This window comes from Hyla sarda, chromosome 1 (genome assembly GCF_029499605.1).
Source record: "Hyla sarda isolate aHylSar1 chromosome 1, aHylSar1.hap1, whole genome shotgun sequence".
NCBI classification, from domain to species: Eukaryota; Metazoa; Chordata; class Amphibia; order Anura; family Hylidae; genus Hyla; species Hyla sarda.
In genome coordinates, this window is record NC_079189.1 from 463,684,995 (window position 1) to 463,709,196 (window position 24,202).

The 24,202-nt window shown below is 45.0% G+C and overlaps 1 protein-coding gene across 5 annotated transcripts in view; it reads right to left on the bottom strand.

The window, feature by feature from the left end:
• Positions 1 to 10,052: 10,052 nt before the first annotated feature.
• ABCB9 (ATP binding cassette subfamily B member 9) overlaps positions 10,053 to 24,202 on the bottom strand; it is a 112,146-nt gene continuing 97,996 nt past the window's right edge. For 4 of the 5 annotated variants that reach the window (XM_056535484.1, XM_056535506.1, XM_056535492.1 and 1 more), the window contains exons 9-12: positions 21,653 to 21,826; positions 15,238 to 15,397; positions 14,431 to 14,567; positions 10,053 to 11,102 (exon numbers count right to left, since the gene is read on the bottom strand). In XM_056535484.1, coding sequence (XP_056391459.1) covers positions 10,824 to 11,102; positions 14,431 to 14,567; positions 15,238 to 15,397; positions 21,653 to 21,826 — 750 coding nt within the window. In that variant the 3' untranslated portion in view covers positions 10,053 to 10,823. The remainder of the gene's footprint in view (positions 11,103 to 14,430; positions 14,568 to 15,237; positions 15,398 to 21,652; positions 21,827 to 24,202) is intronic. The other variant, XM_056535517.1, reaches the window with a different exon arrangement.

The following is a 24,202-nucleotide window of genomic DNA, read 5'->3' on the forward strand; positions in this document are numbered from 1 at the left end:
GGTGGAAAAAAAAAGGATAGCCGTCTGCGGCATCACATGACAGAGCTGCGTGACGTCACTGCACTGTGCAGGTGATAGGGTCAGGTGATAAACCGGAAGTGGTAATGCATGAAACAGAACATCGTGCAGACCACACACAGCTGGGACGTGCTGTATGGTCTACAGTTAGAACAAGGCTATTTCTATATAGCTAGAGATTGTGAGCAGGGTCCTCACACCTTGTCACAGCCCATTTTGGGGGAGATTCATCAAGACTTGTGTAGAGGAAAAGTTTACCAGTTGCCCATCAGATTGCTTCTTTTGCTTTTCATAGGCCTTTTTAAAAATGAAAGAAGCGATCTGAGTGCCTTTCCCTAAAGCTGTATGGTGGTGGGGGGGTTGTCTTTCGAGCTTGTCACTACACGCATGCATTAGTCGGCACACAGCGCGGCAATGCCAGGTCCCCATTCGGGAGGTAGTGGGTGGCGCAAGTGGTCAGACCCCCTGCGATCAGACACTTATCCCCTATCGTGTGGGCAGGGGATAAGTGTATTTTGCTGCAGTTGTCTTTTAAAGGAGTAGTCTCATACAAAAAAACTTTTCTCCTATCTGCAGGATAGGGGATAAGTTTTAGATTGCAGGGATCCGAGTGTTGGGGCCCCCGCAATCTCCTGTATGGAGCCCCGGCTCTTCCCTTGAGCGGCGTGTCAAGACCCCTGCTTGAAGCGGGGACCACCAAGCCCCCTCCATATATCTCTATCTTCGGCTCTCCCTTAGAGATACAGTAGAATCTCCCAATAGCGGACACTCACAGGGGAAAAAAGTGTCCACTATTGAGAGATGTCCCCATTGGGAAAAAAGGCTCAAATTTTTTTCTAAATGAACGAATACTGGGGGAGATTTATCAAAACCTGTCCAGAGGAAGAGTTGCCCATAGAAACCAATCAGATCGCTTTTTTCATTTTACAGAGGTCTTCTTTCATTTTACTGATTGGTTGCTATGGGCAACTGAGCAACGTTTCCTCTGGACAGGTTTTGATAAATCTCCCCCACTGTACTGTACTCACTCCAGAGTGATATAAAGAAATATTACAGTAGAATCTCATAGTGACGTTTAATCATCCCTTATCACCCCCTGTGCCATTTTATCCCTAACATGCCATTTTATTCTCCCTCTTGATCCCTCCAATGCTACTTCATTCTCCCTTTATACCCTGTGCCCTGTGCAAAATCATCCCCCCCTTACCCCGTGCCATTTTATTCCCACTTAATCCCCCTGTGCCACTTTATTCCCCCTGTGCCAAATAATACCCCCTTTATAACCCTCTGTTCCACATAATTTCCCCTTGATCCCCCCTGTGCTATTTCATTCCCCCTTTATTGCCCTCTGTGCAAGTTAATCACCCCCTCTTTATCCCACCTATGCCATTTCATCCCCCTTCATCCTCCCCCTGTTGTTCTTCTTACCTGGCCAGCAGGCTCAGATGCAGGGGCTCTCAGCGGGTTTGACATTCTCCTGACGTCCTCTGCGCTGAACTTACTGAGAGCAGCAGCGACGGGCACTTACGAGTGACATCAGGAGCGTCACTCGTCATTGCTGGCAGTCAATGCTGCTCGCAGCCTCTCAGTAAGTGCTCTGGAGGTCTGCAATTGCGGGCTCTGTATGCGCTGTATGGGACAGTTACTCAACAGTTAGCTCTGGATTCGGGCTCCGGCAGGTGTATCTTGTGGCTTGGTAATTCAATGCTCCCAAATGCAGACCAATAGTTGATGTATGAGGATCTGACAGACAGGCAACCAGCGTACCTGATGTATGGAACGGAGACCCAGGTGTGGTAGGCGGATCGCTTCAGTTTATTCAAGCCGGCTTTGATGTAAATTGTAAACAAATAGCAGTGCATCTTTTTTAGTGCTATATTCAGATTACACAAGGCTCTAGACGCGTTTCAGGGTACTTAATCCGACCCTTTCCTCAGTACACAACTTGTCTACTGAGGAAGGGGTCGGATTAAATATGTATTCACCCCCTATAGGGTATGGTCACACTAGCGGATCTTCTGTGAGTTTTCTGCTGTAGGTTGAGCTGTGGCAGAATTTCCACAGTTGAAAATCTGAAGCAGACCCCATCGAAGTAAATTAAATCTGTGACGGAAATCCCGCAGCATAAAACTCGATGATCTGCCTATGTGAACGTACCTAAACTGTTAAACTCCTAACATAGAACTTGCCTTCTCAAGCCACATTTGCACGTCAAAAAAAATAGTGTCCACCTGTCAGTTATAATGTCCCATAAACAAAACCATTAAAAATGGCTGTTACAAAGTCCCATTATAGTCTATGGGATTTTTACATTACCCGTTTTAACCCGTCATAGCCCGTTATTAATAATGGACATTATTTTGTGATGGGAGAAAGTGTGCATGCACTGTTTCTCCGGTTACCTCTCTTATCACAAAATAATGTCACAAAATGAACGGCCGTTTTTAATGGTTTTGTTAACGAGTCATTATAACGGATCTTTAAAACGGAGAATTCTAAAATGTGAAAGCAGCCTAAGAGAGCATTACTTAAAGGGGTTATCCAGGAAAAAACTTTTTTATATATATCAACTGGATCCAGAAAGTTAAACAGATTTGTAAATTACTTCTATTAAAAAATCTTAATCCTTTCAGTACTTATGAGCTGCTGAAGTTGAGTTGTTCTTTTCTGTCTGAGTGCTCTCTGATGACACGTGTCTCGGGAACCACCCAGTTAAGAAGCAAATCCCCATAGCAAACCTCTTCTACTTTGTGCAGTTCCCGAGACAAGCAGAGATGTCAGCAGAGAGCCCAGACAGAAAACAACAACTCAACTTCAGCAGCTGATAATTATTGAAAGGATTAAGATTTTTTTAATAGAAGTAATTTACAAATCTGTTTAACTTTCTGGAGCCAGTTGATATATATTAAAAAAAAAAAAAAAAAAAAAAAAAAGGTTTTTCCTTGAATACCCCTTTAACAAACAGCAGCATGAAGACCATGGAGCTCACCAAACAGGTTAGGGATAAAGTTGAAGAGAAGTACAAATCAGGGTTAGTTAGTCTGACTAAGAGTGTCCCAGATACTTGAAACTGATGATCCTCTTTACTGCTCTGTACTATCTATTAAATAAACGTCAAGGATTTTATTTGCATTGTATAAAAGCGCTGGACTTTTTGTGTTAATTTCTCGTATTATCGGCTCTGCACGTCCACAAAGTCTGCACCGTGAGCCACAAGAAATTCCATCTGGAGTTTGCCATATGGAGACACAGCAAACGTGGAAGAAGGTGCTCTGGTCAGAGGAGACCAAAATGTAACTTTTTGTCCTCCATGCAAAAGGCTATGTATGGCAAAAACCCAACACCGCTGATCACCCTGAGCACATAATCCCCACTGTGAAACATGGTGGAGGTAGCATGATGCTGGAAGGATGCTTCTCTTCAGCAGGTACAAAGAAACTGGTCGGAGATGGAGCCTAATACAGGGCAATCCTTGAAGGAAATGATGCAGTCTGCAAAAGACTTGAGACTGGGGCTAAAGTTCATCTTTCAGCAGGACAGTGACCCTAAACATACAGCCAGAGCTATTACAATGGAACGGTTTAGATCAAAGCACGTTTATGTCCTAAAATGGCCCAGTCAAAGCCCAGACGTAAAATGTATGTTCACAGACGGACAGGAGAAGGGATGGACCCAAAAACCTGTTAGTGACTTTAAGTCTGGCCTTGGCCAGAAGCGTCATTTTCCCGCTCTGCTCTACAGTCACCAAGGCAACTGTATTTTGCTAAAGTTGTTAAAGGGAATGTGTCATCATAAAATGATCTATAGTTTAAATAGGGTTTGTATGTTAATCATATGTTTTTTCTAATTTTCCATTTCACTATCTATATTTTATTATAACCCTAAAATCCTGCAATTTCCATTTTGGCCACTAGGCTTAAATGAAGCTGAGACTTTGCTGTTCTGTACAGATTATTTTACAGTAATGCCTGTCTTCTAAGCACAGACAGGAGTACAGAGAAAGGTGACACCAGTAGATAAATAACACTGGATCCACCACCATTCACAGCACAGGCCTGCACCCCCACTCCTTATAGAATCACCTCTGAAAAGGTCAGAGAGAATGCCCAGTAGCATTTTCAATTCATTTGAATGAGACAGATACTGTCCATTCTTGTCTATGGGTCCTGCCATAAAGCATATTACTAAGTGCTATTAAAAATAGCTCAGGTAAGAGGGTAACCCCCATAGTAATGTACAAGAATGATATAGAAAGAATTGCAATCAGACAATAGAAATATATTTGAAAAAGAACATGTTTCAGTATCTGGCTCTAATCATTAAAAAAAAAAAAATTTACATGACACATTCCCTTTAAAGTTGTTTCATGAAATACCATTGTCCTGCATTTCACACTACGGGAACAACTACATTCACAAAACATTGGGTTAGCTAAACCATCCTGTCATGTATATATGATATACCAGATAAAGAACTACAAATCCCAGCTGACCTGCACCACAGCTGTTCCCATGTCCCTAGTCACTACATATATGCAAGCAGATAAAAGCAGCACCTCCAGGAATGATGTAAAGCTGCAGTGGGTACAAGCACTTTAGAATCTCGGTTCCTCGCAAATAGAATGGATATATACAGCACACCAGTATACGTGAAAACATTTGTGCAGTTTATTCCATGATGTAGCAGACAACGTTTCGTGACGTCACGATACCATCCTCACTTGAGAATGGTGGCGTGAGGTAACCGAAAATGTTGTCTGCTACATCATGGAATAAACTGCACAAATTTTTTACACGTATACTGGTGTGCTGTATATAATATATCCATCCCACTACATATATGGTGTTTTCACACGTACAGTATTCTGTGCAGATTTGATGCGCAGGATTTTCTGCTGCAGATTTCAATGTAAACTAAATGACTGAATACAGGTTCAAATCCTACACATCAAATCCTGCGCATGAAATCTGGGCAGGATACTGTACGTGTGAATAGACCCTTAGGGTGCGTTCACACGGGCAGATTACCTGCAGAATTTCTGCAGCGTATTTGCTGCGGAAAATCCGCAGCAGATAATCTGCTACCATTGAATTCAATGGGTCTGAAGGAAAATCTGCAAAACTGCCTCTATTGCAGATTTTCTAATGACCAATTGAAGTCAATGGTAGAAAAATCCGCTGCGGATTTTCCGCAGCAAATACGCTGCGGAAGTTCCGCAGGTAATCCGCCCGTGTGAACGTACCCTTAAAAAGGAACTTAAGTACAGTTTTCTCTGTTTTGACAACACGGACAGCAAACACTAAGGTATAATACACTTTATTACAAGCAGCTACATAACATTGTTAGCTTGGATCACGTTTGACCGCTGACGGATTCCCTTTAACGTGAACCTGTTGTGAGATTATTCATCAATGCACAGTGTAAGTTCTGATGTGTAAAAGTTTTGATTGGTTGGAATTAGAATTTTCAGGCCTCGGCAGATCCTTAGAATGAGTTGAGAGAAGCGTGTGCCTGAACGTTCGGCTTACTGCAATCTCAGGCCAATTGCACTAGACCAGTGTTTCTCAAGCGTGGTCCTCAAGACCCCCCAACAGGTGATGTTTTCTGGATTTCCTTAGTCTTTCACAGGTGATATAATTATGGACAGTGAATCAGGCATCACCAGTTATATCACCTGTGAAAGACTAAAGAAATCCTGAAAACATGACCTGTTGGAGAGGGGGGGGGGGGGGGGGGGGTCTTGAGGACCGCGCTTGAGATACACTGCACTAGACGTATAATGGAGCCTGTCTCCTACAACCAGATCAAGATCTCAGAATGGGCCTCTACCTGCTCTTTCTAACAATCTGTGGGTGTCTGAACTCTTAGACCCCAAATTAATTAAAACATTTGACATTTCTCTGTGATGTGCCAAGTTTTGTTAAATTACTTTGTTTTTCTGCTAACAGGTTAGCTTTAAATTGTCAGAGATGTAAATAAGCACATAGATAGGCTTCACGTCAAGATTCCCTACATACCTTTTTTTATCTCCATAATTATTTCCTTTGTGTTATTATGTAAATGAGGGTTAAAAACCAAGGTGGTGTTCCTCAACATGGCAAGAGCCCAAGTAAGACCAACCCATGTCCCCTTATTCACCTCCTATGTATCCTCTTGCATCCTCCTATCCTTTTGACTGACAGCAAATAGATAAAGTAGGATATGGGCTGGATAGGATCCTGGGCGTTTGCTGTGCTGGGGAACACCCCTGGGCACTTGAGCCTAATTAAAATATTAAAAAGGCTTATGGAGATAAAAACGGTTAACCCAGAATCCAGATTACTAGCCCTATCTAGCCACGTGCCTAATTACACCTGCTTTCCTGCTAACAGGTCCACGTTAAGATGCTTTTATTTTGTACTAATAACTGAATATAACTAGAGATGAGCGAACTTACAGTAAATTCGATTTGTCACGAACTTCTCGGCTCGGCAGTCATCAACTGCCGAGATAAGTCATCAACTGCTGAGATAAGTCATCAACTGCCGAGCCGAGAAGTTCGTGACGAATCAAATTTACTGTAAGTTCGCTCATCTCTAAATATAACCAATACTTTTGTCCAATTCTCTGTGGCTGGACATACTAATAGACAAGTGACGGTGTTAGCTGGAAGTATGTTACCATGCACACTGAAGGGCCTTTTTGCCTTATGAAAAGTTCATTATATTTATAAGGTAATTCCAATATATATTCATATATTCCAATAATGCCACAAAATAACTTACATATTCTCTCCAAGGCTATGTTAACATATTGTTTTTCCAGCTATTTTAAAAGCCGCAAATGGCTGAAAAAACGATGTGAACAGAAAAATGGCTGAAATTAAGACTTAAAATAATTCTTGTTCTATTTCTGGATTCCCAGTGTTATTAATTCAGAACTATAGTTTATTTATTTTTCAAGTGTATATTAGTATTGTTTGTAAGGAAAATGTATGGCTGTGGACCCTTTTATGTTATTTCTCTAAGAATAATATACCATATTTTTCGCCATAAGACGCACCCAATTTTAAAGGATGAAAATCTAGAAAAAAAAGATTCTGAACCAAATACAATGTAAAGTATAGGACAATGATCTTCAACCTGCGGACCTCCAGATGTTGCAAAACTACAACTCCTAGCATGCCCGGACAGCCGTTGGCTGTCCGGGCATGCCAGGAGTTGTAGTTTTGCAACATCTGGAGGTCCGCAGGTTGAAGACCACTGGTATAGGAGATAGTACTCACGTGTCCCCGCCGCTCCGGACCCATCACCGTTCGTCACCGCTGCCCTGGATGTCGCTCTCCATCGCTGTCGCCGCGTCCCCGGGGTGTCCACGTCGCTCCGGAACATCTCTGCTGCCCGGTATCCTTGCTCTCTTTCGCCGCCATCACATCGCTACGCACGTCGCTCCTATTGGAAGAATGGAACGGCGTGCGCAACGACGTGATGATGACAAAGGAGATCGCCGGCCATGCAGGGGATCCTGGCACGGAGCAGACACCGAGGAGGTAGATAAGGTCCCTCCCGGTGTCCTGTAAGCTGTTCGGGACACTGTGATTTCACCGCGGCGGTCCCGAACAGCCGGGTTAGTGTCACTTTCGCTTCAGATGCGGCGGTCAGCTTTGATCGCCGCATCTAAAGGGTTAATACAGGGCATCAAGGCGATTAGTGATGTCCTGTATTGACCGCAGGGACCGCCGCAATAGGACAGGGTTTTAATGTGTATTTGCCATATAAGACGCACCAACTTTTCCCCCCCAGTTTTGGGAAAAAAAAGTGCAGCTTATACGGCGAAAATTACGGTAACTAAATAATGTCAAAAACCCTTAAAGACTGGGACAAGTTTCAGCTTTGTGTCTTTGTTACTTCCTCCTCACCTTCTAAGAGCCATAACGCTTTTATTTTTATATGGGAAATTGAAAAAAAAAGTAATTTTTGGTACGAAATTTAAAAGAAAATAAGAGATTCCTTGTTCATGTGAAACGTGCCAGAATGCGTCCTTAATTTATGGCAATTATGGAGTTATGCCTTGCACTAGGTTTATGAAAGGGGTATTCCAGGATTTTCTTTTATTTGACTATGCTACAGGGGCTGCAAAGTTAGTGTAGTTCATAATATAGTTTCTGTACCTGTCTTTGATGGCTGGTCTGGCATTCTTATGTGATCTTTGCTTTGGATGTGATCTTTTTAATAGCATACTTAATGACTCATGTCTCAGGTATTCCCAGGATGCAGTGTGGCTCACTAGTCAGGTGATGACAGGCAGCCTGTTCTGCTTCAATGGGTGGAGCGACCACAGGGAATTTGCAACAGCTGAAGGCATCCTGGTTAGAAAGCACTGGTCTTTTGCATGGAATTCAGCTTGTTTGTGGTTCAATGGGTGGGGTGGCTGATGTGTGGGAGGGAGGAAAGTTATGGGATTTGTAGTAAAAGAGAAAACTGTAACAGGAAAAAGTCAGTTCACAAAAAGATAGCCACAGCTTTACGGTAATCTCACAACATAGCCATTTAACCCCAAGACAAGCACGGATCTTCCTACACATGTCCATTATTGTCTGGCAGGTAAGTGGTAAAATCATCTTATGCTGGATAACCCCTTTAAAGAGTAGATCCCACCCACTTTTTTTTATCTGTCCCTGCCTATTGTCCATCTATCCCTAACCCCCTCACTACGGTAAATTTTTTTTTAACATATGAACAATGCCTTTTTGTCTGCCTGGTAGTGTGCTCACTTACCAGGCAGACGTCCCCAGCAGGCGCAACGTCACTGATGCCTGCTGGGGGGGGACTTCCGCCCTTAGTTCACCTATTCAGTGTACTTCCAGCTGTTCCACCACTACAACTCCCAGCTTGCCCTGACATCTATTGGCCATCAGGGCATGCTGGGAGTTGTAGTGGGGAAACAAATGGAGGCACACTGTGGTGCAAACAGTATATGCGATGGCCATAGCTGCCGAACATCCCGCTCCCCTGAACCCCGCCACGCAACCCGCTCCCCCCCGCCCGCCCGAAAAAGAATAAAGTGAAGGCAGTCCTAGCGCAGCAGTGCTTAGCAGCAGCGGCGCATGAGATTTTACCTGTCACCGGGATCCGGCGTGCGAGGCCAGGGAGCCTGCGCGCATCCTCTCTGTTCAAAGCGCTCGCTCCTGCCTGTCTGATTGTCAGGCAGGGAGCGAGTACAGGCTGAATGAATTAGGACGGATTGCCCGGCCGGCATCGGTCCGAATTCAAGCGTGACGTCACGCCAGGCTGCAGCCAGCCACTAGGAGGGAGACCCCTAGTGGCTGGTTTTCAAATGTAAATTAAACTATTTTAATGACAAAAAAATTTATGAATATATATTAGAGATATGTTGTAGTACAAAATTACTACAACATATAAAAAAAAGGTTGGTGACAATGCCCATTTAAGTGTTTTAAACAATGTTGAAAGAAGTATAGAAAAGGGTTCTTACTAAAAGACGTCTTAAAATGCAGTAGATTTATTAATGGTATGTGGCATAGTTTTGGTGTAAAACATTGGGTATAAAGCTAGCCAACCAACAGGAGACATAAGGAAAAGTGTCTAACATGTCCAGCAAGATGCACCAAATCTACATTCACACAGGTTTTCTGCAGCAGATTACATTGATTTCAGTGATCTGCCATGGAAAATCCACTGCGGCTTAAAGGAGTACTCCGGCACGCACTTTTTCATGTTATCCCGTCCGGGTTGCAAAATAAAAGAAAACGCACTTTCTCTTACCTGCCAACGAGCCCCCGGAGCTCCGGTACAGGTGTTCGGTCCCCGGGCTGTATTCTTCTTACTTCCTGTTAGGCCGGCACGTCACACGGAGCTTCAGCCTATCACTGGCGGCAGCGATGTCCCTCCTCGGCCAGTGATAGGCTGAAGCTCCGTGTGACGTGCCCGGCTAACCGGAAGTAAGAAGAATACAGCCCGGGACCGAACACCTGTACCGGAGCTCCGGGGGCTCGTTAGCAGGTAAGAGAAAGTGTGTTTTCTTTTATTTTGCAGCCCGGACGGGATAACATGAAAAAAGTGTGCACCGGAGTACTCCTTTAAACTTTGAGCAGGAAACTTGATGCAAACGCACTTCTAAATCTGCCAGTGTGAGCATGCCACGGCTTGTGTGATCAGGCACATCTTTTGCCTGCCTGGTCTAGTTTTTGGAACAGTTATAATACATCTCCATCCATTTAGCTGACTGGCAGGGTCCCAGATGGACTGACATGTCTCTACATAAGAATTGTTTACACAGGTCATAATAATTACATACATTTACGTCAGTGGATTTATATTGATTTTGACAGGATCCACTAGCAATCAGATGTCTATGAGGAAGCCAGCACAGCTCTCAATATACCTGTCTGGGGAAGGAGGGAGTGACTGGTTGTCGTGTTTTTCCTTTTAATCTGACCTATAGCATCTGTAGTTGTAGAAAACCAGGATGTTTCAGTTTTCACAAGCAAGCATATAACTACAGTACCTCTGCATTCACAGCTAAATTCTTTTCTATACTTACGTTGTTTTAGTGACTTCTCATATTAGTAACGCTCTCTTACTGACTACAGTAGTCATGCATGAGAAGTCTAGATAAGAATGATAAAAGCCAGCATATCAGTTAGTACACCGGAATATTCAGTTTAGTGTTCTTTTGCTAAATGGAAGTCAATTGTGAAAGTCTTCTAGTTGTGGACCAGTAACTTTCTGTATGCTTTTTTTTATTATTCCAATGTATTGATCTCCTTACACAAGTATTCCCATGAATCTTTTCTCAAGTATGTTTTATTGCTCACTGGCAGGTTTGCCTATTCTTGACTCTTTTGCAGGAACATGTAGTGAACTGGTATGATCTTTCCCTTCTTCTCCAAGGCCAGAAACTTGACGCTGAACAAGCTGGGAATAGAGTCCGCCTTCTTCCATCAGCTCTTTGTGAGTCCCTTGCTGCACCACTCTGCCTCTGTCTAAAACAATGATGTTGTGTGCTTTCTCCACAGTACTCAGCCTGTGTGCTATTATTAGCACTGTGCGGCCCTGCAGATCACTATTCATCGCTTGCTGGATCTGCAAAGAATGAATCATCAACAGTTACTTACGTGTTGCACATATGTGTGAAATCTCTAATACACTAGTCCCTCATGTTTATGCAAGATTATCAGCAACATCAAAGTAATACAGAGAAGTGCATGGACAATTAAAGGGGTATTCCAGGGGAAAACTTTTTTTTTTTTTTTTATATCAACTGACTCCAGAAAGTTAAGCAGATTTGTAAATTACTTCTATTAAAAAATATTAATCCTTCCAATAATTATCAGCTGCTGAAGTTGAGTTGTTCTTTTCTGTGTCTGGCAACAGTGCTCTCTGCTAACATCTCTACTTGTCTCTGGAACTGCACAGAGTAGAAGAGGTTTGCTATGGGGATTTGCTTCTACTCTGGACAGTTCCTGAGACACGTGTCATCAGAGAGCACTTAGACAGAAAAGAACAACTCAACTTCAGCAGCTTCATAAGTACTGAAAGAATTAAGATTTTTTTTATAGAAGTAATATACAAATCTGTTTAAATTTCTGGAGCCAGTTGAGATATATATATATATATATATATATATATATATATATATATATATATATATATATATATATATAATATATCTAAAAAGTTTTTCCTGGATAACCCCTTTAAGTCTCTTATACTATACAGTGGTCCCCCGACATATGATGACCCTGACGTATGATCATATCAAGATACAATGGCCTCTCAGAGGCCATCGTATGTTGAAGGCAGCATCAACATACGATGCTTCTGTGTGTGGGGGCCATGCAAAAACGGCTATCCGGCAGTGCTGACTGCTTCAGCTGCCGTTGGATAGCCGTTTAATGTGCCCCCTGTGCCCCGCTGAATGATATTTACATGTTCCCACCGCTCCGGCCCATCATTACGCTGCTCCAATGCTGCCGCTGCCCTGCGCCGTCGCTCTCTGTTGCCGTCATCATGTCGCCACTCAAGCCGCCCTGTCGTCCAATAGGGGCGGCGTGAGCTTTGACGTGATGACGGCAGGGCAGCAGCGACTAAGTGATACGGAAGCAGAGGAGCGGTGAAGCAACGGGCCGGAACGGCAAACTGATGGGCCGGAGCGGCAGGGACATGTGAGTATGATCCATGGTATGAATCCTTCAACATATGATGGTTTCAACAAACGATGGTCCGCCTGGAACCGATTACCATCGTATGTTGAGGGACCACTGTATTTTAACTCTAATATTATAATATAAGTGTTACATTTGTAGTACAACACCTACATCTTAAAAAACACAAAAACACATACAGAAGACTGAATGTATCCATATATAATTCCAAAATGTATATAGTTATGCTTAATCTAGTGAAACAAAAATGTTGTAGGAAAATGGTTCCTATGCACACATTAAAGTGTACCTGTCATCAACAATAACTTGTTATATAATGTAGATAATACCATTATGTATATGTATATTTGTAATATACATTGGTTACAAAATGTGTATATTTTTGTCCCTGCAGCTATTGCACGTGTGTCTCTATGAGGAGTCCAAATACAGGAAGGGAGGGTGGACAAGCAGGGCTCTGTGCACTGAGGCTCTACGACATGCTCCCAGCTCACACATCAGGATGATTGACAAGCCAGGAGCCTGCACAGAGTCCTGTGTTTGGACTCCTCATAGAGACACAAAGGTAATAGCTCAGGGACAGCAATTTTTCACCCAAAAATATACACAATTTTTAACCAATGTATATTACAAATATACATAGAATGGTATTATCTATATTATATAAAAATGTTTTTGTTGACGAGAGGTACACTAAGTTAATATCATTTGTAAATATATAAAATGAGTATTATGTCCATTATGACTACATTTAGTCCACTTTACGCACATATATGTTTACTTTGAATGACTTAAATGGGCAGTAGTAGAAGGGAAAACAGGAAAAAGCCAGGTATAAAGCGCAAACCACTCCAGACGTCTCTGTGCTTGATAAGCAAAACAGGGGCCAGTGGGCAATTACGGCAGCATTCGGTCGACTCACAACTTCCTCCCAGATACCCTCCAGCGTGACTGAGCACACATGCAATGGGAGGAGGGAGGCATTGCATGTGTGCTCAGTCACGCTGGAGGGTATCTGGGAGGAAGTTGTGAGTCGACCGAATGCTGCCGTAATTGCCCACTGGCCCCTGTTTTGCTTATCAAGCACAGAGACGTCTGGAGTGGTTTGCGCTTTATACCCGGCTTTTTCCTGTTTTCCCTTCTACCATATCCATCGGCTGGAGCCCAATCCACGCTGACACCGGAAGAGCAGCACCACTATTCACCTATACGCTTCAAGTAGTTGTGAATTCTTCACAACTAACCCAGGTGAGCACCTACACTCAAAACCTGTCTGTGCATCTCCTGCCTTATTAGATATACTGTCCCATGGGAAGCTCTGCCTTTTTTATCTTATAGAGACAATTGTTAAATGGGCAGTAGACCACACATTTGAGTACTGCCAGGAAGACACTACTTTGAGACCAATGTCAAAGACACTCACTAGCCTTGTGGTAACACATGTCACTTTAGCTTATTTACTGGGGGGGTAGCCGCCTGGAAGCTCTACCACTGAACTCTTACTTCTCCTTCAATGTCTTGGACCTTCTCCATAGCATGGGACCTCAACTGCAGTCCCCTGGAAGCTTCACCACCTGGGATTTCTTCAGTGTACTCAATGGCAGGTGTAATCATCAAGTGTATAGAAGCCCAGCCAAAGTTCTCTTTTTTGCCTCTGACCTCCTAAACAAGTGCGCCAACTATACGACTGTCCAGCAACCAACAAAATGGCGCTGCACAGTGGTATTCAACAATACACTTCCCTTCCTTTTGCATACAGCCACAATGGAGGTGTGACGACACCAATTCCAGAGAGCCGGTGCGCGCGCGCCCTAGAGAGCCGCGCCGCGCGCGCCGGGACGTGACAGCCGGGGAACGGGACAGGTGAGTGGATTGGGATGCGACCAACGGGCGGGCGCGTCCCGCTACGCGGATCGTATCCCCGCCGACAGTGACAGTGCAGCGCTCCCGGTCAGCGGGTCTGACCGGGGCACTGCAGACAGGAGAACGCCGCAAGCGCTCCGGGGAGGAGCAGGGACCCGGAGCGCTCGGCGTAACAGTATTTCTATTTCTCTCTGCTGTAGTTATTATATGTTGAAGGCTAAAAAAAAAATATATTATTGACCTCCTAATAAGCCAAATCCAAAGCAAAACTTTTATGGGAATTTTTCAGTGTTTTGGACACACTTATGGGTTTGGCTAACAAATACTGACCAAATTACAGACCGAAAAACTATGAATGAATGATAAAAGTACAAAAGACTTACCGCATACTCACTCTCTGTATCTAGTGCACTTGTAGCTTCATCCAAAATAAGCACACTTGGGTTCCGAATTAAAGATCTTGCAATAGCAACTCTCTGCTTCTGACCCCCTGAGAGCTGTGCTCCCTTCTCTCCTGTTTCTGAAGCAAAAAAAAAACAAGTATGGTATTTAATAATAGGAAAGATTAGGAATGGACATTATGAAGTATATATGATGCAAGTTAGGCTATGTGTGCATCACGTTTACCCTCGGAATATAAGTTGGTAACCTGTCTAACACAGTGGCTGGTCTATACTGTAGCATTCTCCTGATGGGCCCAATGTGTTTAATGGACCATCTTAAACAAGTAATGACTATGGTTAGTCCATTTTCTGAGCATATACAAATAATTGACAGTCGCGTGGTCAACACTGATTTTTTGGCAGATTTGCTGTGGATCTTTTCTGTCTATTGTGCATTTACCCTAAAGCACACTGCCACATGTATTTTCTCATATCAGTAAATCAACATTGGTAATTTCTTATTGGCCACTGACCGACTACAATCATTCCCATATCCCACTCCCGTCACCAAGAAATCTCCCATTTACCATGTAACGCTTTGCATCTGACCATCCAACTTAAGCTAGCCATACAAATCCATAGCTGATCTATATAGATGCACATTGATAGTACTTTTTTCCCACTGTAGATGATAAGCAATATATTGTATACCCATGTGGTACCCATTCACTACTAATTTAATAAGTTAAATTTAGTCATATATGACACTTATTAAAGAAGATAAAAATGTACATAAAAAGTTAATACCTGTGTCATACCCATTCTGAAGCTCCATGATAAAACTATGTGCATTGGCCCTTTTGGCAGCACTTACAATAACTTCAAGAGGAACAGAACTTAGACCATAGGAGATGTTACTTTGAATGGAACAAGCAAAAAGCACTGGTTCTTGGCTTACCATTGATAACTATTGTACAAAACAAAAAGGAAAACCAAACATTAGAAAACCAATGATGAAATGGAAGCATCAATGGAAATGGAATGCCCCCATATACATTTGAGAAGGGTTATTAAAGGTGTATCGCCACTTTAAAAACTAACAGTTACAAAAACTAGCCACTGCACTAGACACAACGGTCCAGATTTACTATTGCAAATGCGACAGAATTGTGTCGTGATTTTCACCAAATATCTGCCTTACACAGCTTGTGCCACCTTTACTGTGAGTTTTACACAATTTTTAGACGAGTTTTAAAAGGGGCGTGGCTTAAGACCTTGCTCCAAATTCTGGTGGCACAGTTTAAGCCAACTGATAGTTGTGCCAAATTCTGGCAAAGTTTAAGCCAACTGATAGGCTGTTTAATCTGTTGTATTTTTAGACTGTCTAGTCTTAGTTTAGACCAACTATGTCACTATAATAAATCTGGTGCATTCTTAAACTGTCTAATCTTGGTTTACACTATCTATGTATTAACAGTTTTGATAAATCTGGGCCATGGTTGGCAGATAAATTGTTTTTCTAGAAATGTCTAACAGGACAAAAACTTCCCTTTAAGACCCCAACTTACTAAAACTAATTTGTAGACCGTGTAAACTTATCTTAGACAGTATAAGAATGTAAAGATTTATCACAGTGTATCAGGCTGCTTGATAATTCTCAATGAGATTGATCTCAATGGGATTCTGCTGCTCAGTACACACTACGGAAGCTCCATGCGGAATTGGATTCCACCAGAAGACTGAACATGTTTATTCTTCTAGCAGCATCTGCCGGAGAAGTAGTGAATGGGGATGACGCTGTCCATGACATATTGGGCGGATTTCAGGCAGAATTTCCGTCCAAAGCTTGCTGAATGGAAAATTCTATTGAATTGCAGCGGAATTTCGCCAGAATTCTGTCTCATCAAAAGACAGAATTCTGCTGAAATTCAAAGTCCCATGGACTTCAATGGGATCCCACCACGGAATTCCACTAAATTAAAGACAGTTGTTTATATTTTGCAGAATGTGTAAATACGCTCTGTGAATGCGACAGTGGATGTCACGATTCGGCTAGCTGGATGTGGATCCTCTGTGTCAGCGAGGGATTGGCGTGGACCGTGTTGGTGGACCGGTTCTAAGATGCTACTGGTATTCACCAGAGCCCGCCGCAAAGCGGGATGGTCTTGCTGCGGCGGTAGCAACCAGGTCGTATCCACCGGCAACGGCTCAACCTCGCTGACTGCTGAGAAGGCGTGGGACAGAAGGACTAGGCAGAGGCAAGGTCAGACGTAGCAGAAGGTCGGGGCAGGCGGCAAGGTTCGTAGTCAATATGGATAGCAGAAGATCTGGAAACACAGGCTTTGGACAACACTAAACGCTTTCACTGGCACAAGGCAACAAGATCCGGCAAAGAAGTGCAGGGGAAGTGAGGTAATATAGCCAGGGAGCAGGTGGAAGCTAATTAGGCTAATTGGGCCAGGCACCAATCATTGGTGCACTGGCCCTTTAAATCTTAGAGAGCTGGCGCGCGCGCCCTAAGGAGCGGAGCCGCTCGCGCCAGGACATGACAGCCGGGGGCCGGGACAGGTAAGTGACTTGGGATGCGATTCGCGAGCGGGCGCGTCCCGCTATGCGAATCGCATCCCCGCAGGCAATGTCAGTGCAGCGCTCCCGGTCAGCGGGTCTGACCGGGGCGCTGCAGAGAGAGGAATGCCGCGAGCGCTCCGGGGAGGAGCAGGGACCCGGAGCGCTCGGCGTAACAGTACCCCCCCCCCTTAGGTCTCCCCCTTTTTTTGTCCGGCAATTGCTTCACATGGGACGAGGACACTGGGAGCGATTGTAAGGTTTCCTCAAAGGCAGGCAGTTCAGCAGGAGTGGGAATGGGGAGGGAGGGCAGAGGGTGAAGCTTGGCATGGGGCAGGGTGTCACCAGGACGGGGGCTATGAGGAGGCACGGCACAGTCCTGATAGGCCTTGGGAAGACTAGGCACAGGAGGAGACACTGAGGCCCGACAGACGGGACTGGGAGCAGAGGTGAGGCATCTCTTACGGCAAGCAGGGCCCCAATTCTTGATCTCCCCGGTGGTCCAGCCAAGGGTGGGAGAATGATGCTGGAGCCATGGCAGACCGAGGAGGACTTCAGAGGTACAGTTGGGAAGGACGAACAATTCGATCTTTTCGTGATGGGGTCCAATGCACATTAAGAGAGGTTCTGTGCGGTAACGCACAGTACAGTCCAACTTCACTCCATTGACGGAAGAAATGTAGAGCGGCTTGACGAGACGGGTCACCGGGATGCAGAACTTATTCACCAAAGAGTCCAGAATAAAATTTCCAGAAGCACCAGAGTCCAAGCAGGCCACAGCTGAGAGGGAGGAGTTGGCAGAAGGAGAAATCCGCACGGGCACAGTGAGACGTGGAGAAGCAGATTTCGTACCAAGAGACGCCACACCCACGTGAGCTGGGTGCGTGAGTGCGTTTCCCAGACGTGGAGGGCGAATAGGGCAATCCACCAAGAAGTGTTCGGTACTGGCACAGTCCAGACATAAATTGTTATCCCTACGGCGAGTCCTCTCTTGGTGGGTCAGGCGAGACCGATCCACTTGCATAGCCTCCTCGGCGGGAGGCACAGGGGTAGATTGCAGAGGATACTGTGAGAGAGGTGCCCAGAGATCAAGGTCTTTTTCCTGGCGGAGCTCCTGGTGTCTCTCAGAAAAACGCATGTCAATGCGGGTGGCCAAATGGATAAGTTCATGCAGGTTGGCAGGAATCTCTCGTGCGGCCAGCACATCCTTGATGTTACTGGATAGGCCTTTTTTAAAGGTCGCGCAGAGAGCCTGGTTATTCCAAGATAATTCGGAAGCGAGAGTACGAAATCGGATGGCGTACTCGCCTACAGAAGAATTACCCTGGACCAGGTTCAGCAGGGCAGTCTCGGCAGAAGAAGCTCGGGATGGTTCCTCGAAGACACTACGGACTTCAGCGAAGAAGGATTGGACTGTGGCTGTGGCAGGATCATTGCGGTCCCAGAGCGGTGTGGCCCAAGACAAGGCCTTTCCAGAAAGAAGGCTCACTACGGACGCCACCTTAGACCGTTCTGTAGGAAATTGGTCCGACAACATCTCCATATGTAGGGAACATTGAGATAAGAATCCACGGCAGAGTCTAGAGTCCCCATCAAATTTGTCCGGCAGGGACAAGTGGAGGCTAGGAGCGGCCACTCGCTGCGGAGGAGGTGCAGGAGCTGGCGGAGGAGATGGTTGCCGCTGTAGCAGTGGCAGAAGTTGCTGTAACGTGGCGGTCAACTGCGACAGCTGCTGTCCTTGTTGGGCAATTTGCTGCTATTGCTGAGCGACCACCGTGGTGAGGTCAGTGAGACTCGGCAGCGGCACCTCAGCGGGATCCATGGCCGGATCTACTGTCACGATTCGGCTAGCTGGATGTGGATCCTCTGTGTCAGCGAGGGATTGGCGTGGACCGTGTCGGTGGACCGGTTCTAAGATGCTACTGGTATTCACCAGAGCCCGCCGCAAAGCGGGATGGTCTTGCTGCGGCGGTAGCAACCAGGTCGTATCCACCGGCAACGGCTCAACCTCGCTGACTGCTGAGAAGGCGTGGGACAGAAGGACTAGGCAGAGGCAAGGTCAGACGTAGCAGAAGGTCGGGGCAGGCGGCAAGGTTCGTAGTCAATATGGATAGCAGAAGATCTGGAAACACAGGCTTTGGACAACACTAAACGCTTTCACTGGCACAAGGCAACAAGATCCGGCAAGGAAGTGCAGGGGAAGTGAGGTAATATAGCCAGGGAGCAGGTGGAAGCTAATTAGGCTAATTGGGCCAGGCACCAATCATTGGTGCACTGGCCCTTTAAATCTTAGAGAGCTGGCGCGCGCGCCCTAAGGAGCGGAGCCGCGCGCGCCAGGACATGACAGCCGGGGGCCGGGACAGGTAAGTGACTTGGGATGCGATTCGCGAGCGCGCGCGTCCCACTATGCGAATCGCATCCCTGCCGGCAATGTCAGTGCAGCGCTCCCAGTCAGCGGGTCTGACCGGGGCGCTGCAGAGAGAGGAACGCCGCGAGCGCTCCGGGGAGGAGCAGGGACCCGGAGTGCTCGGCGTAACAGTGGAATGCTATTATAGTCTATGGGCAGAAAACTGCGGCTGAATTCTTTCGAATGTAAATTCCACCATGTGAACATAGCCTTGGACTGTCTAGTCTTAGTTTAAACCAACTATTGGTTGGTTCGAACTGTGACAGGATTTTGGTGCAATCGACCATGTCCCTTTTACAGAGGCAAAATCCTATTAGAGGAGTTTCAAAAAAGTGGTTACCACTTATAATAATGTGGTGCAAGTCACGTATGGCAGTTTTTGGTGCAAATTGCATAAAAATGTTGGTGCATTTGCAATAGTGAATATTTAATATGCGACTGTACACTTCCTTGGAGTAGGAAGAACACATGCATTTGTATTTTAACTGTATGTTAGTGTGTTTGCTATAGGTGCGGACACTACTTGTAAGACAGATCATTTTTTATGATTGTGTATGTATGCTACTCTATGCGAGCTGTGATGTGGACTGATAGGAATTACGTGAGAAATGTCAGAATACCAAGCATGCCAAACTAATACTCAAATGTGTAGGATAATGGATACCAATATTCTAGTGTGATCAATTTTCACTCACGTATTGAGGATATTCATATAGGGGGAGATTTATCAAAACCTGTGCAGAGGAAGAGTGGTGCAGTTGCCCATAGCAACCAATCAGATTGCTTCTTTCATTTATCCACAGGCCTCTAAAGAGGCCTGTGGAAAATGAAAGAAGCGATCTGATTGGTTGCTATGGGCAACTACACCACTCTTCCTCTGCACAGGTTTTGATAAATCTCCCCAATAGTGCATTAAGAAATCTCCCCCAATAAGTTTGGCAAAGTATTTACAGGAGAAATAACACCCAGAGACAGGAAGTGACAGATGTTTTCTGTTTTTATTCAAGAGATTTCCGAATATATCATAAAATATACTAGTGTCATTACTTTCCCAGCCCCCACATCACAGCAAAGTTATATACCCTGACTAGTCTATGACACTATCAAATGTAGCCATGGAAAACCATTCTGACACAGATGAAGAGGTATACAAAAACTGAAAAAAAAAAATTTTTTATTGTTATAAAAGTTATGCATGTTGCATATAATGCTGTTTTTTCTAATTTTACTGAAATCACCTTGATGGAATTTCTTATAAATACATGTTTGTTGTCTATTAGAGATGAGCGAACTTACAGTAAATTCGATTCGTCACAAACTTCTCGGCTCGGCAGTTGATGACTTATCCTGCATAAATTAGTTCAGCTTTCAGGTGCTCCTGTGGGCTGGAAAAGGTGGATACAGTCCTAGGAGACTCTTTCCTAGGAATGTACAGTAACCCCTCGACCTACGATGGCCCCGACATATGATAAAATCGACATACGATGGCCTCTCAGAGGCCATCGCATGTCGATGTCAGCATCGACATACGATGCTTTTATATGTCGGGGCCATCGCATTAACTGCTATCCGACAGCGCAAAATGCTTAAGCTGCTGTCGGATAGCAGTTTAAGCATCCCTGGCAGGTTCGCTTACCTATTCCCGCTGCTCCGGGTCCACTTCGCGATCCTCCGGTGTCTTGCGCATCTTCTCCAGGGTCCGGGCCTCGCTTTCCGGCGTTGTTATTACGTCACTACGCACGCCGCGCCGGCGCAGCAGCGTAATAATGTCACCAGAAAGCGAGGCCCGGACCCTGGAGAAGATGCGCAAGACACCGGAGGATCGCGAAGAAGACACCGGAGCAGCGGGACAGCATCGGGAGCCCCTGGGACAGCATCGGGAGCGGTGAGGACCTGGTCCGGAGCAACGGGGACAGGTGAGTATAACTTCCTATACTTTACATTGCACGGATCCCTCAACATAGGATGGATTCGACAAACGATGGGTCGTTTGGAACGAATTACCCTCGTATGTTGAGGGACCACTGTATCCGCCTTTTCCAGCCCACCGGAGCACCTGAAGGCTGAACTAATTTACGCAGGATAAGTCATCAACTGCCGAGCCGAGAAGTTCGTGACGAATTGAATTTACTGTAAGTTCGCTCATCTCTATTGTCTATACAAAAATTTTGAAAGAGACTCTAATATTCTATAGTCTACAATCGATATATAGACTACAATAGACCGACTGACACTTGAAGAATCACATACCTTTGCATGTAGGTACTTGTGGTCATACATTTTTATTGCCTGGTCATCAAGATAGACTTCTCCTTCTTGCACAGAGTAAAAGTTTTCAAGAATGTTCACACAAGAGCTTTTCCCGCTACCAGATGGCCCCACCAATGCAGTGACTTTTCCAGGGTACAGTGTAAAGGACAGGTTCTATATGCAGCCAAAATCAACATACATGTTATATATTGAGTAAAATGTCAAATGAAATAATAACCTGCTATAACTAAGGCTGTGTACACACTGTTGTCTGTCATGCCTTCTGTGACTGATCTGATGATCAATTGGGATCCAAGGAAATTCTTGGAGCTACATTTATTTCTAGAAATGCTATGAAATTTTAATCATCAAAAAGTAACAAAAATTTTATGAAAATAATTATTGCAATGTGAACAGAGCCTAGAATATTTTTTAAAAGTGTCCAATTAGCTATTGCATGTAGAGATGAGCGAACTTACAGTAAATTCGATTCGTCACAAACTTCTCGGCTCGGCAGTTGATGACTTATCCTGCATAAATGAGTTCAGCTTTCAGTTGCTCCGGTGGGCTGGAAAAGGTGGATACAGTCTTAGAAGACTCTCTCCTAGGACTGTATCCACCTTTTCCAGCCCACCGGAGCACCTGAAAGCTGAACTCATTTACGCAGGATAATACATCAACTGCCGAGCCGAGAAGTTCTTGACAAGTTCGCTCATCTCTAATTGCATGTCATTCTTAGACCAGCCTATTATCATTACAGTATTACACAGTGCAAACATAATATTTTCTTGGAAATAAAAGTCAGCTGTAGATGAAAAAGCGAGAAGTCAAATATAATCCTCTTGAATACAGAAGTTTTATACGCCCTGCAAAAAACAGGTTTCTTTTATCAACTGTCCCCAGCCCTGAAACACAAGTCCTGTGTGTTGTGCAATGACTTCTTTATGTGGCAGAAAACCCATGAACCTCTGCTTTGTGCTCTTTGCTGCAGAAAGATATTTTGATGAAAGCAATGCCTGTCTTGCTGCAGCCCTACACCAACTGTATATGAATTGGATGAGGGCAGTTAGGGTTCCCAAGGGAAAATCCACCACAGATGATGAACAGGGAGATTCAGCAGTTTAGAATCCTGCATGTCTCTTGTGTACCGAGAGAAGCAGTGATATTATAAGAAAGTCTTACATCTAGATACCCTAATCTATGGTTCTGCTATGTCCAAGCATGCTTATATCTTAAAACCTTACGGTGAAGCTAGCCATGGACAATAGATACTAGTCAGCAGATCTTAAAGGGGTACTCTGGTGCTTAGACATCTTATCCCCTATTCAAAGGATAGGGGATAAGATGCCTGATCGCGGGAGTCCTGCTGCTGGGGACCCCTGGGATCTTGCACGCGGAAACCCGTTTGTAATCAGTCTCCGGAGCGTGTTCGCTCCGGGTCAGATTCCTGGCGACCACAGGGCCGACGGCGTGTGACGTCACGCCTCCGCCCCCATGTGACCTCACGCCCCGCCCCTCAATGCAAGCCTACGGGAGGGGGCCTGATAGCTGTCACACCCCTCCCATAGACTTGCATTGAGGGGCGGAGCGTGAGGTCACATGGGGGCGGAGGCGTGACGTCACACGCTGCCGGCCCCATGATCGACAGTAATCAGACCCAGAGCGAACACTCTCCGGGGACTATTTACAAACGGGGTGCCGCGTGCATGATCCTGGGGGTCCCCAGCAGCGGGACTCCCGCGATCAGGCATCTTATCCCTCATCCTTTGGATAGGGGATAAGATGTCTAAGCACCGGAGTACCCCTTTAACTGTGATCCAGATAAGGAACAATCAAGCAGGATTTGATTTCCTTTTTATAGAAATCATAGATTATAAAATCATGGCTTTAACTAAAATTTTGTTTTGATGACTATTAGAAAAGTTAATGCTTTGCCAGGATGTACAACATATAGATACACTGCTCAAAAATATAAAGGGAACACTTAAACAACACAATGTAACTCCAAGTCCATCACACTTCTGTGAAATCACACTGTCCACTCAGGAAGCAACACTGATTGACAATCAATTTCACATGCTGTTGTGCAAATGGAACAGACAACAGGTGGAAATTATAAGCAATTAGCAAGACACCCCCAATAAAGGAGTGGTTCTGCAGGTGGTGACCACAGACCACTTCTCAGTTCCTATGCTTCCTGGCTGATGTTTTGGTCACTTTTGAATGCTGTCAGAGCCATGCAAAATGAACTCCAGCAGGCCACAAATGTGCATGTGTCCACTCAAACGGTCAGAAACAGACTCCATGAGGGTGGTATGAGGGCCTGAGATCCACAGGTGGAGGTTGTGCTTACAGCCCAACACCGTGCAGGATGTTTAGCATTTGCCAGAGAACACTAAGATTGGCAAATTTCAAACTGGCGCCCTGTGCTCTTCACAGATGAAAGCACGTGACAGACATGACAGAGTCTGGAGATGCTGCGTACAACATTCTGCTGCCTGCAACATCGTCCAGCATGACCGGTTTGGCAGTGGGTGAGTAATGGTGTCG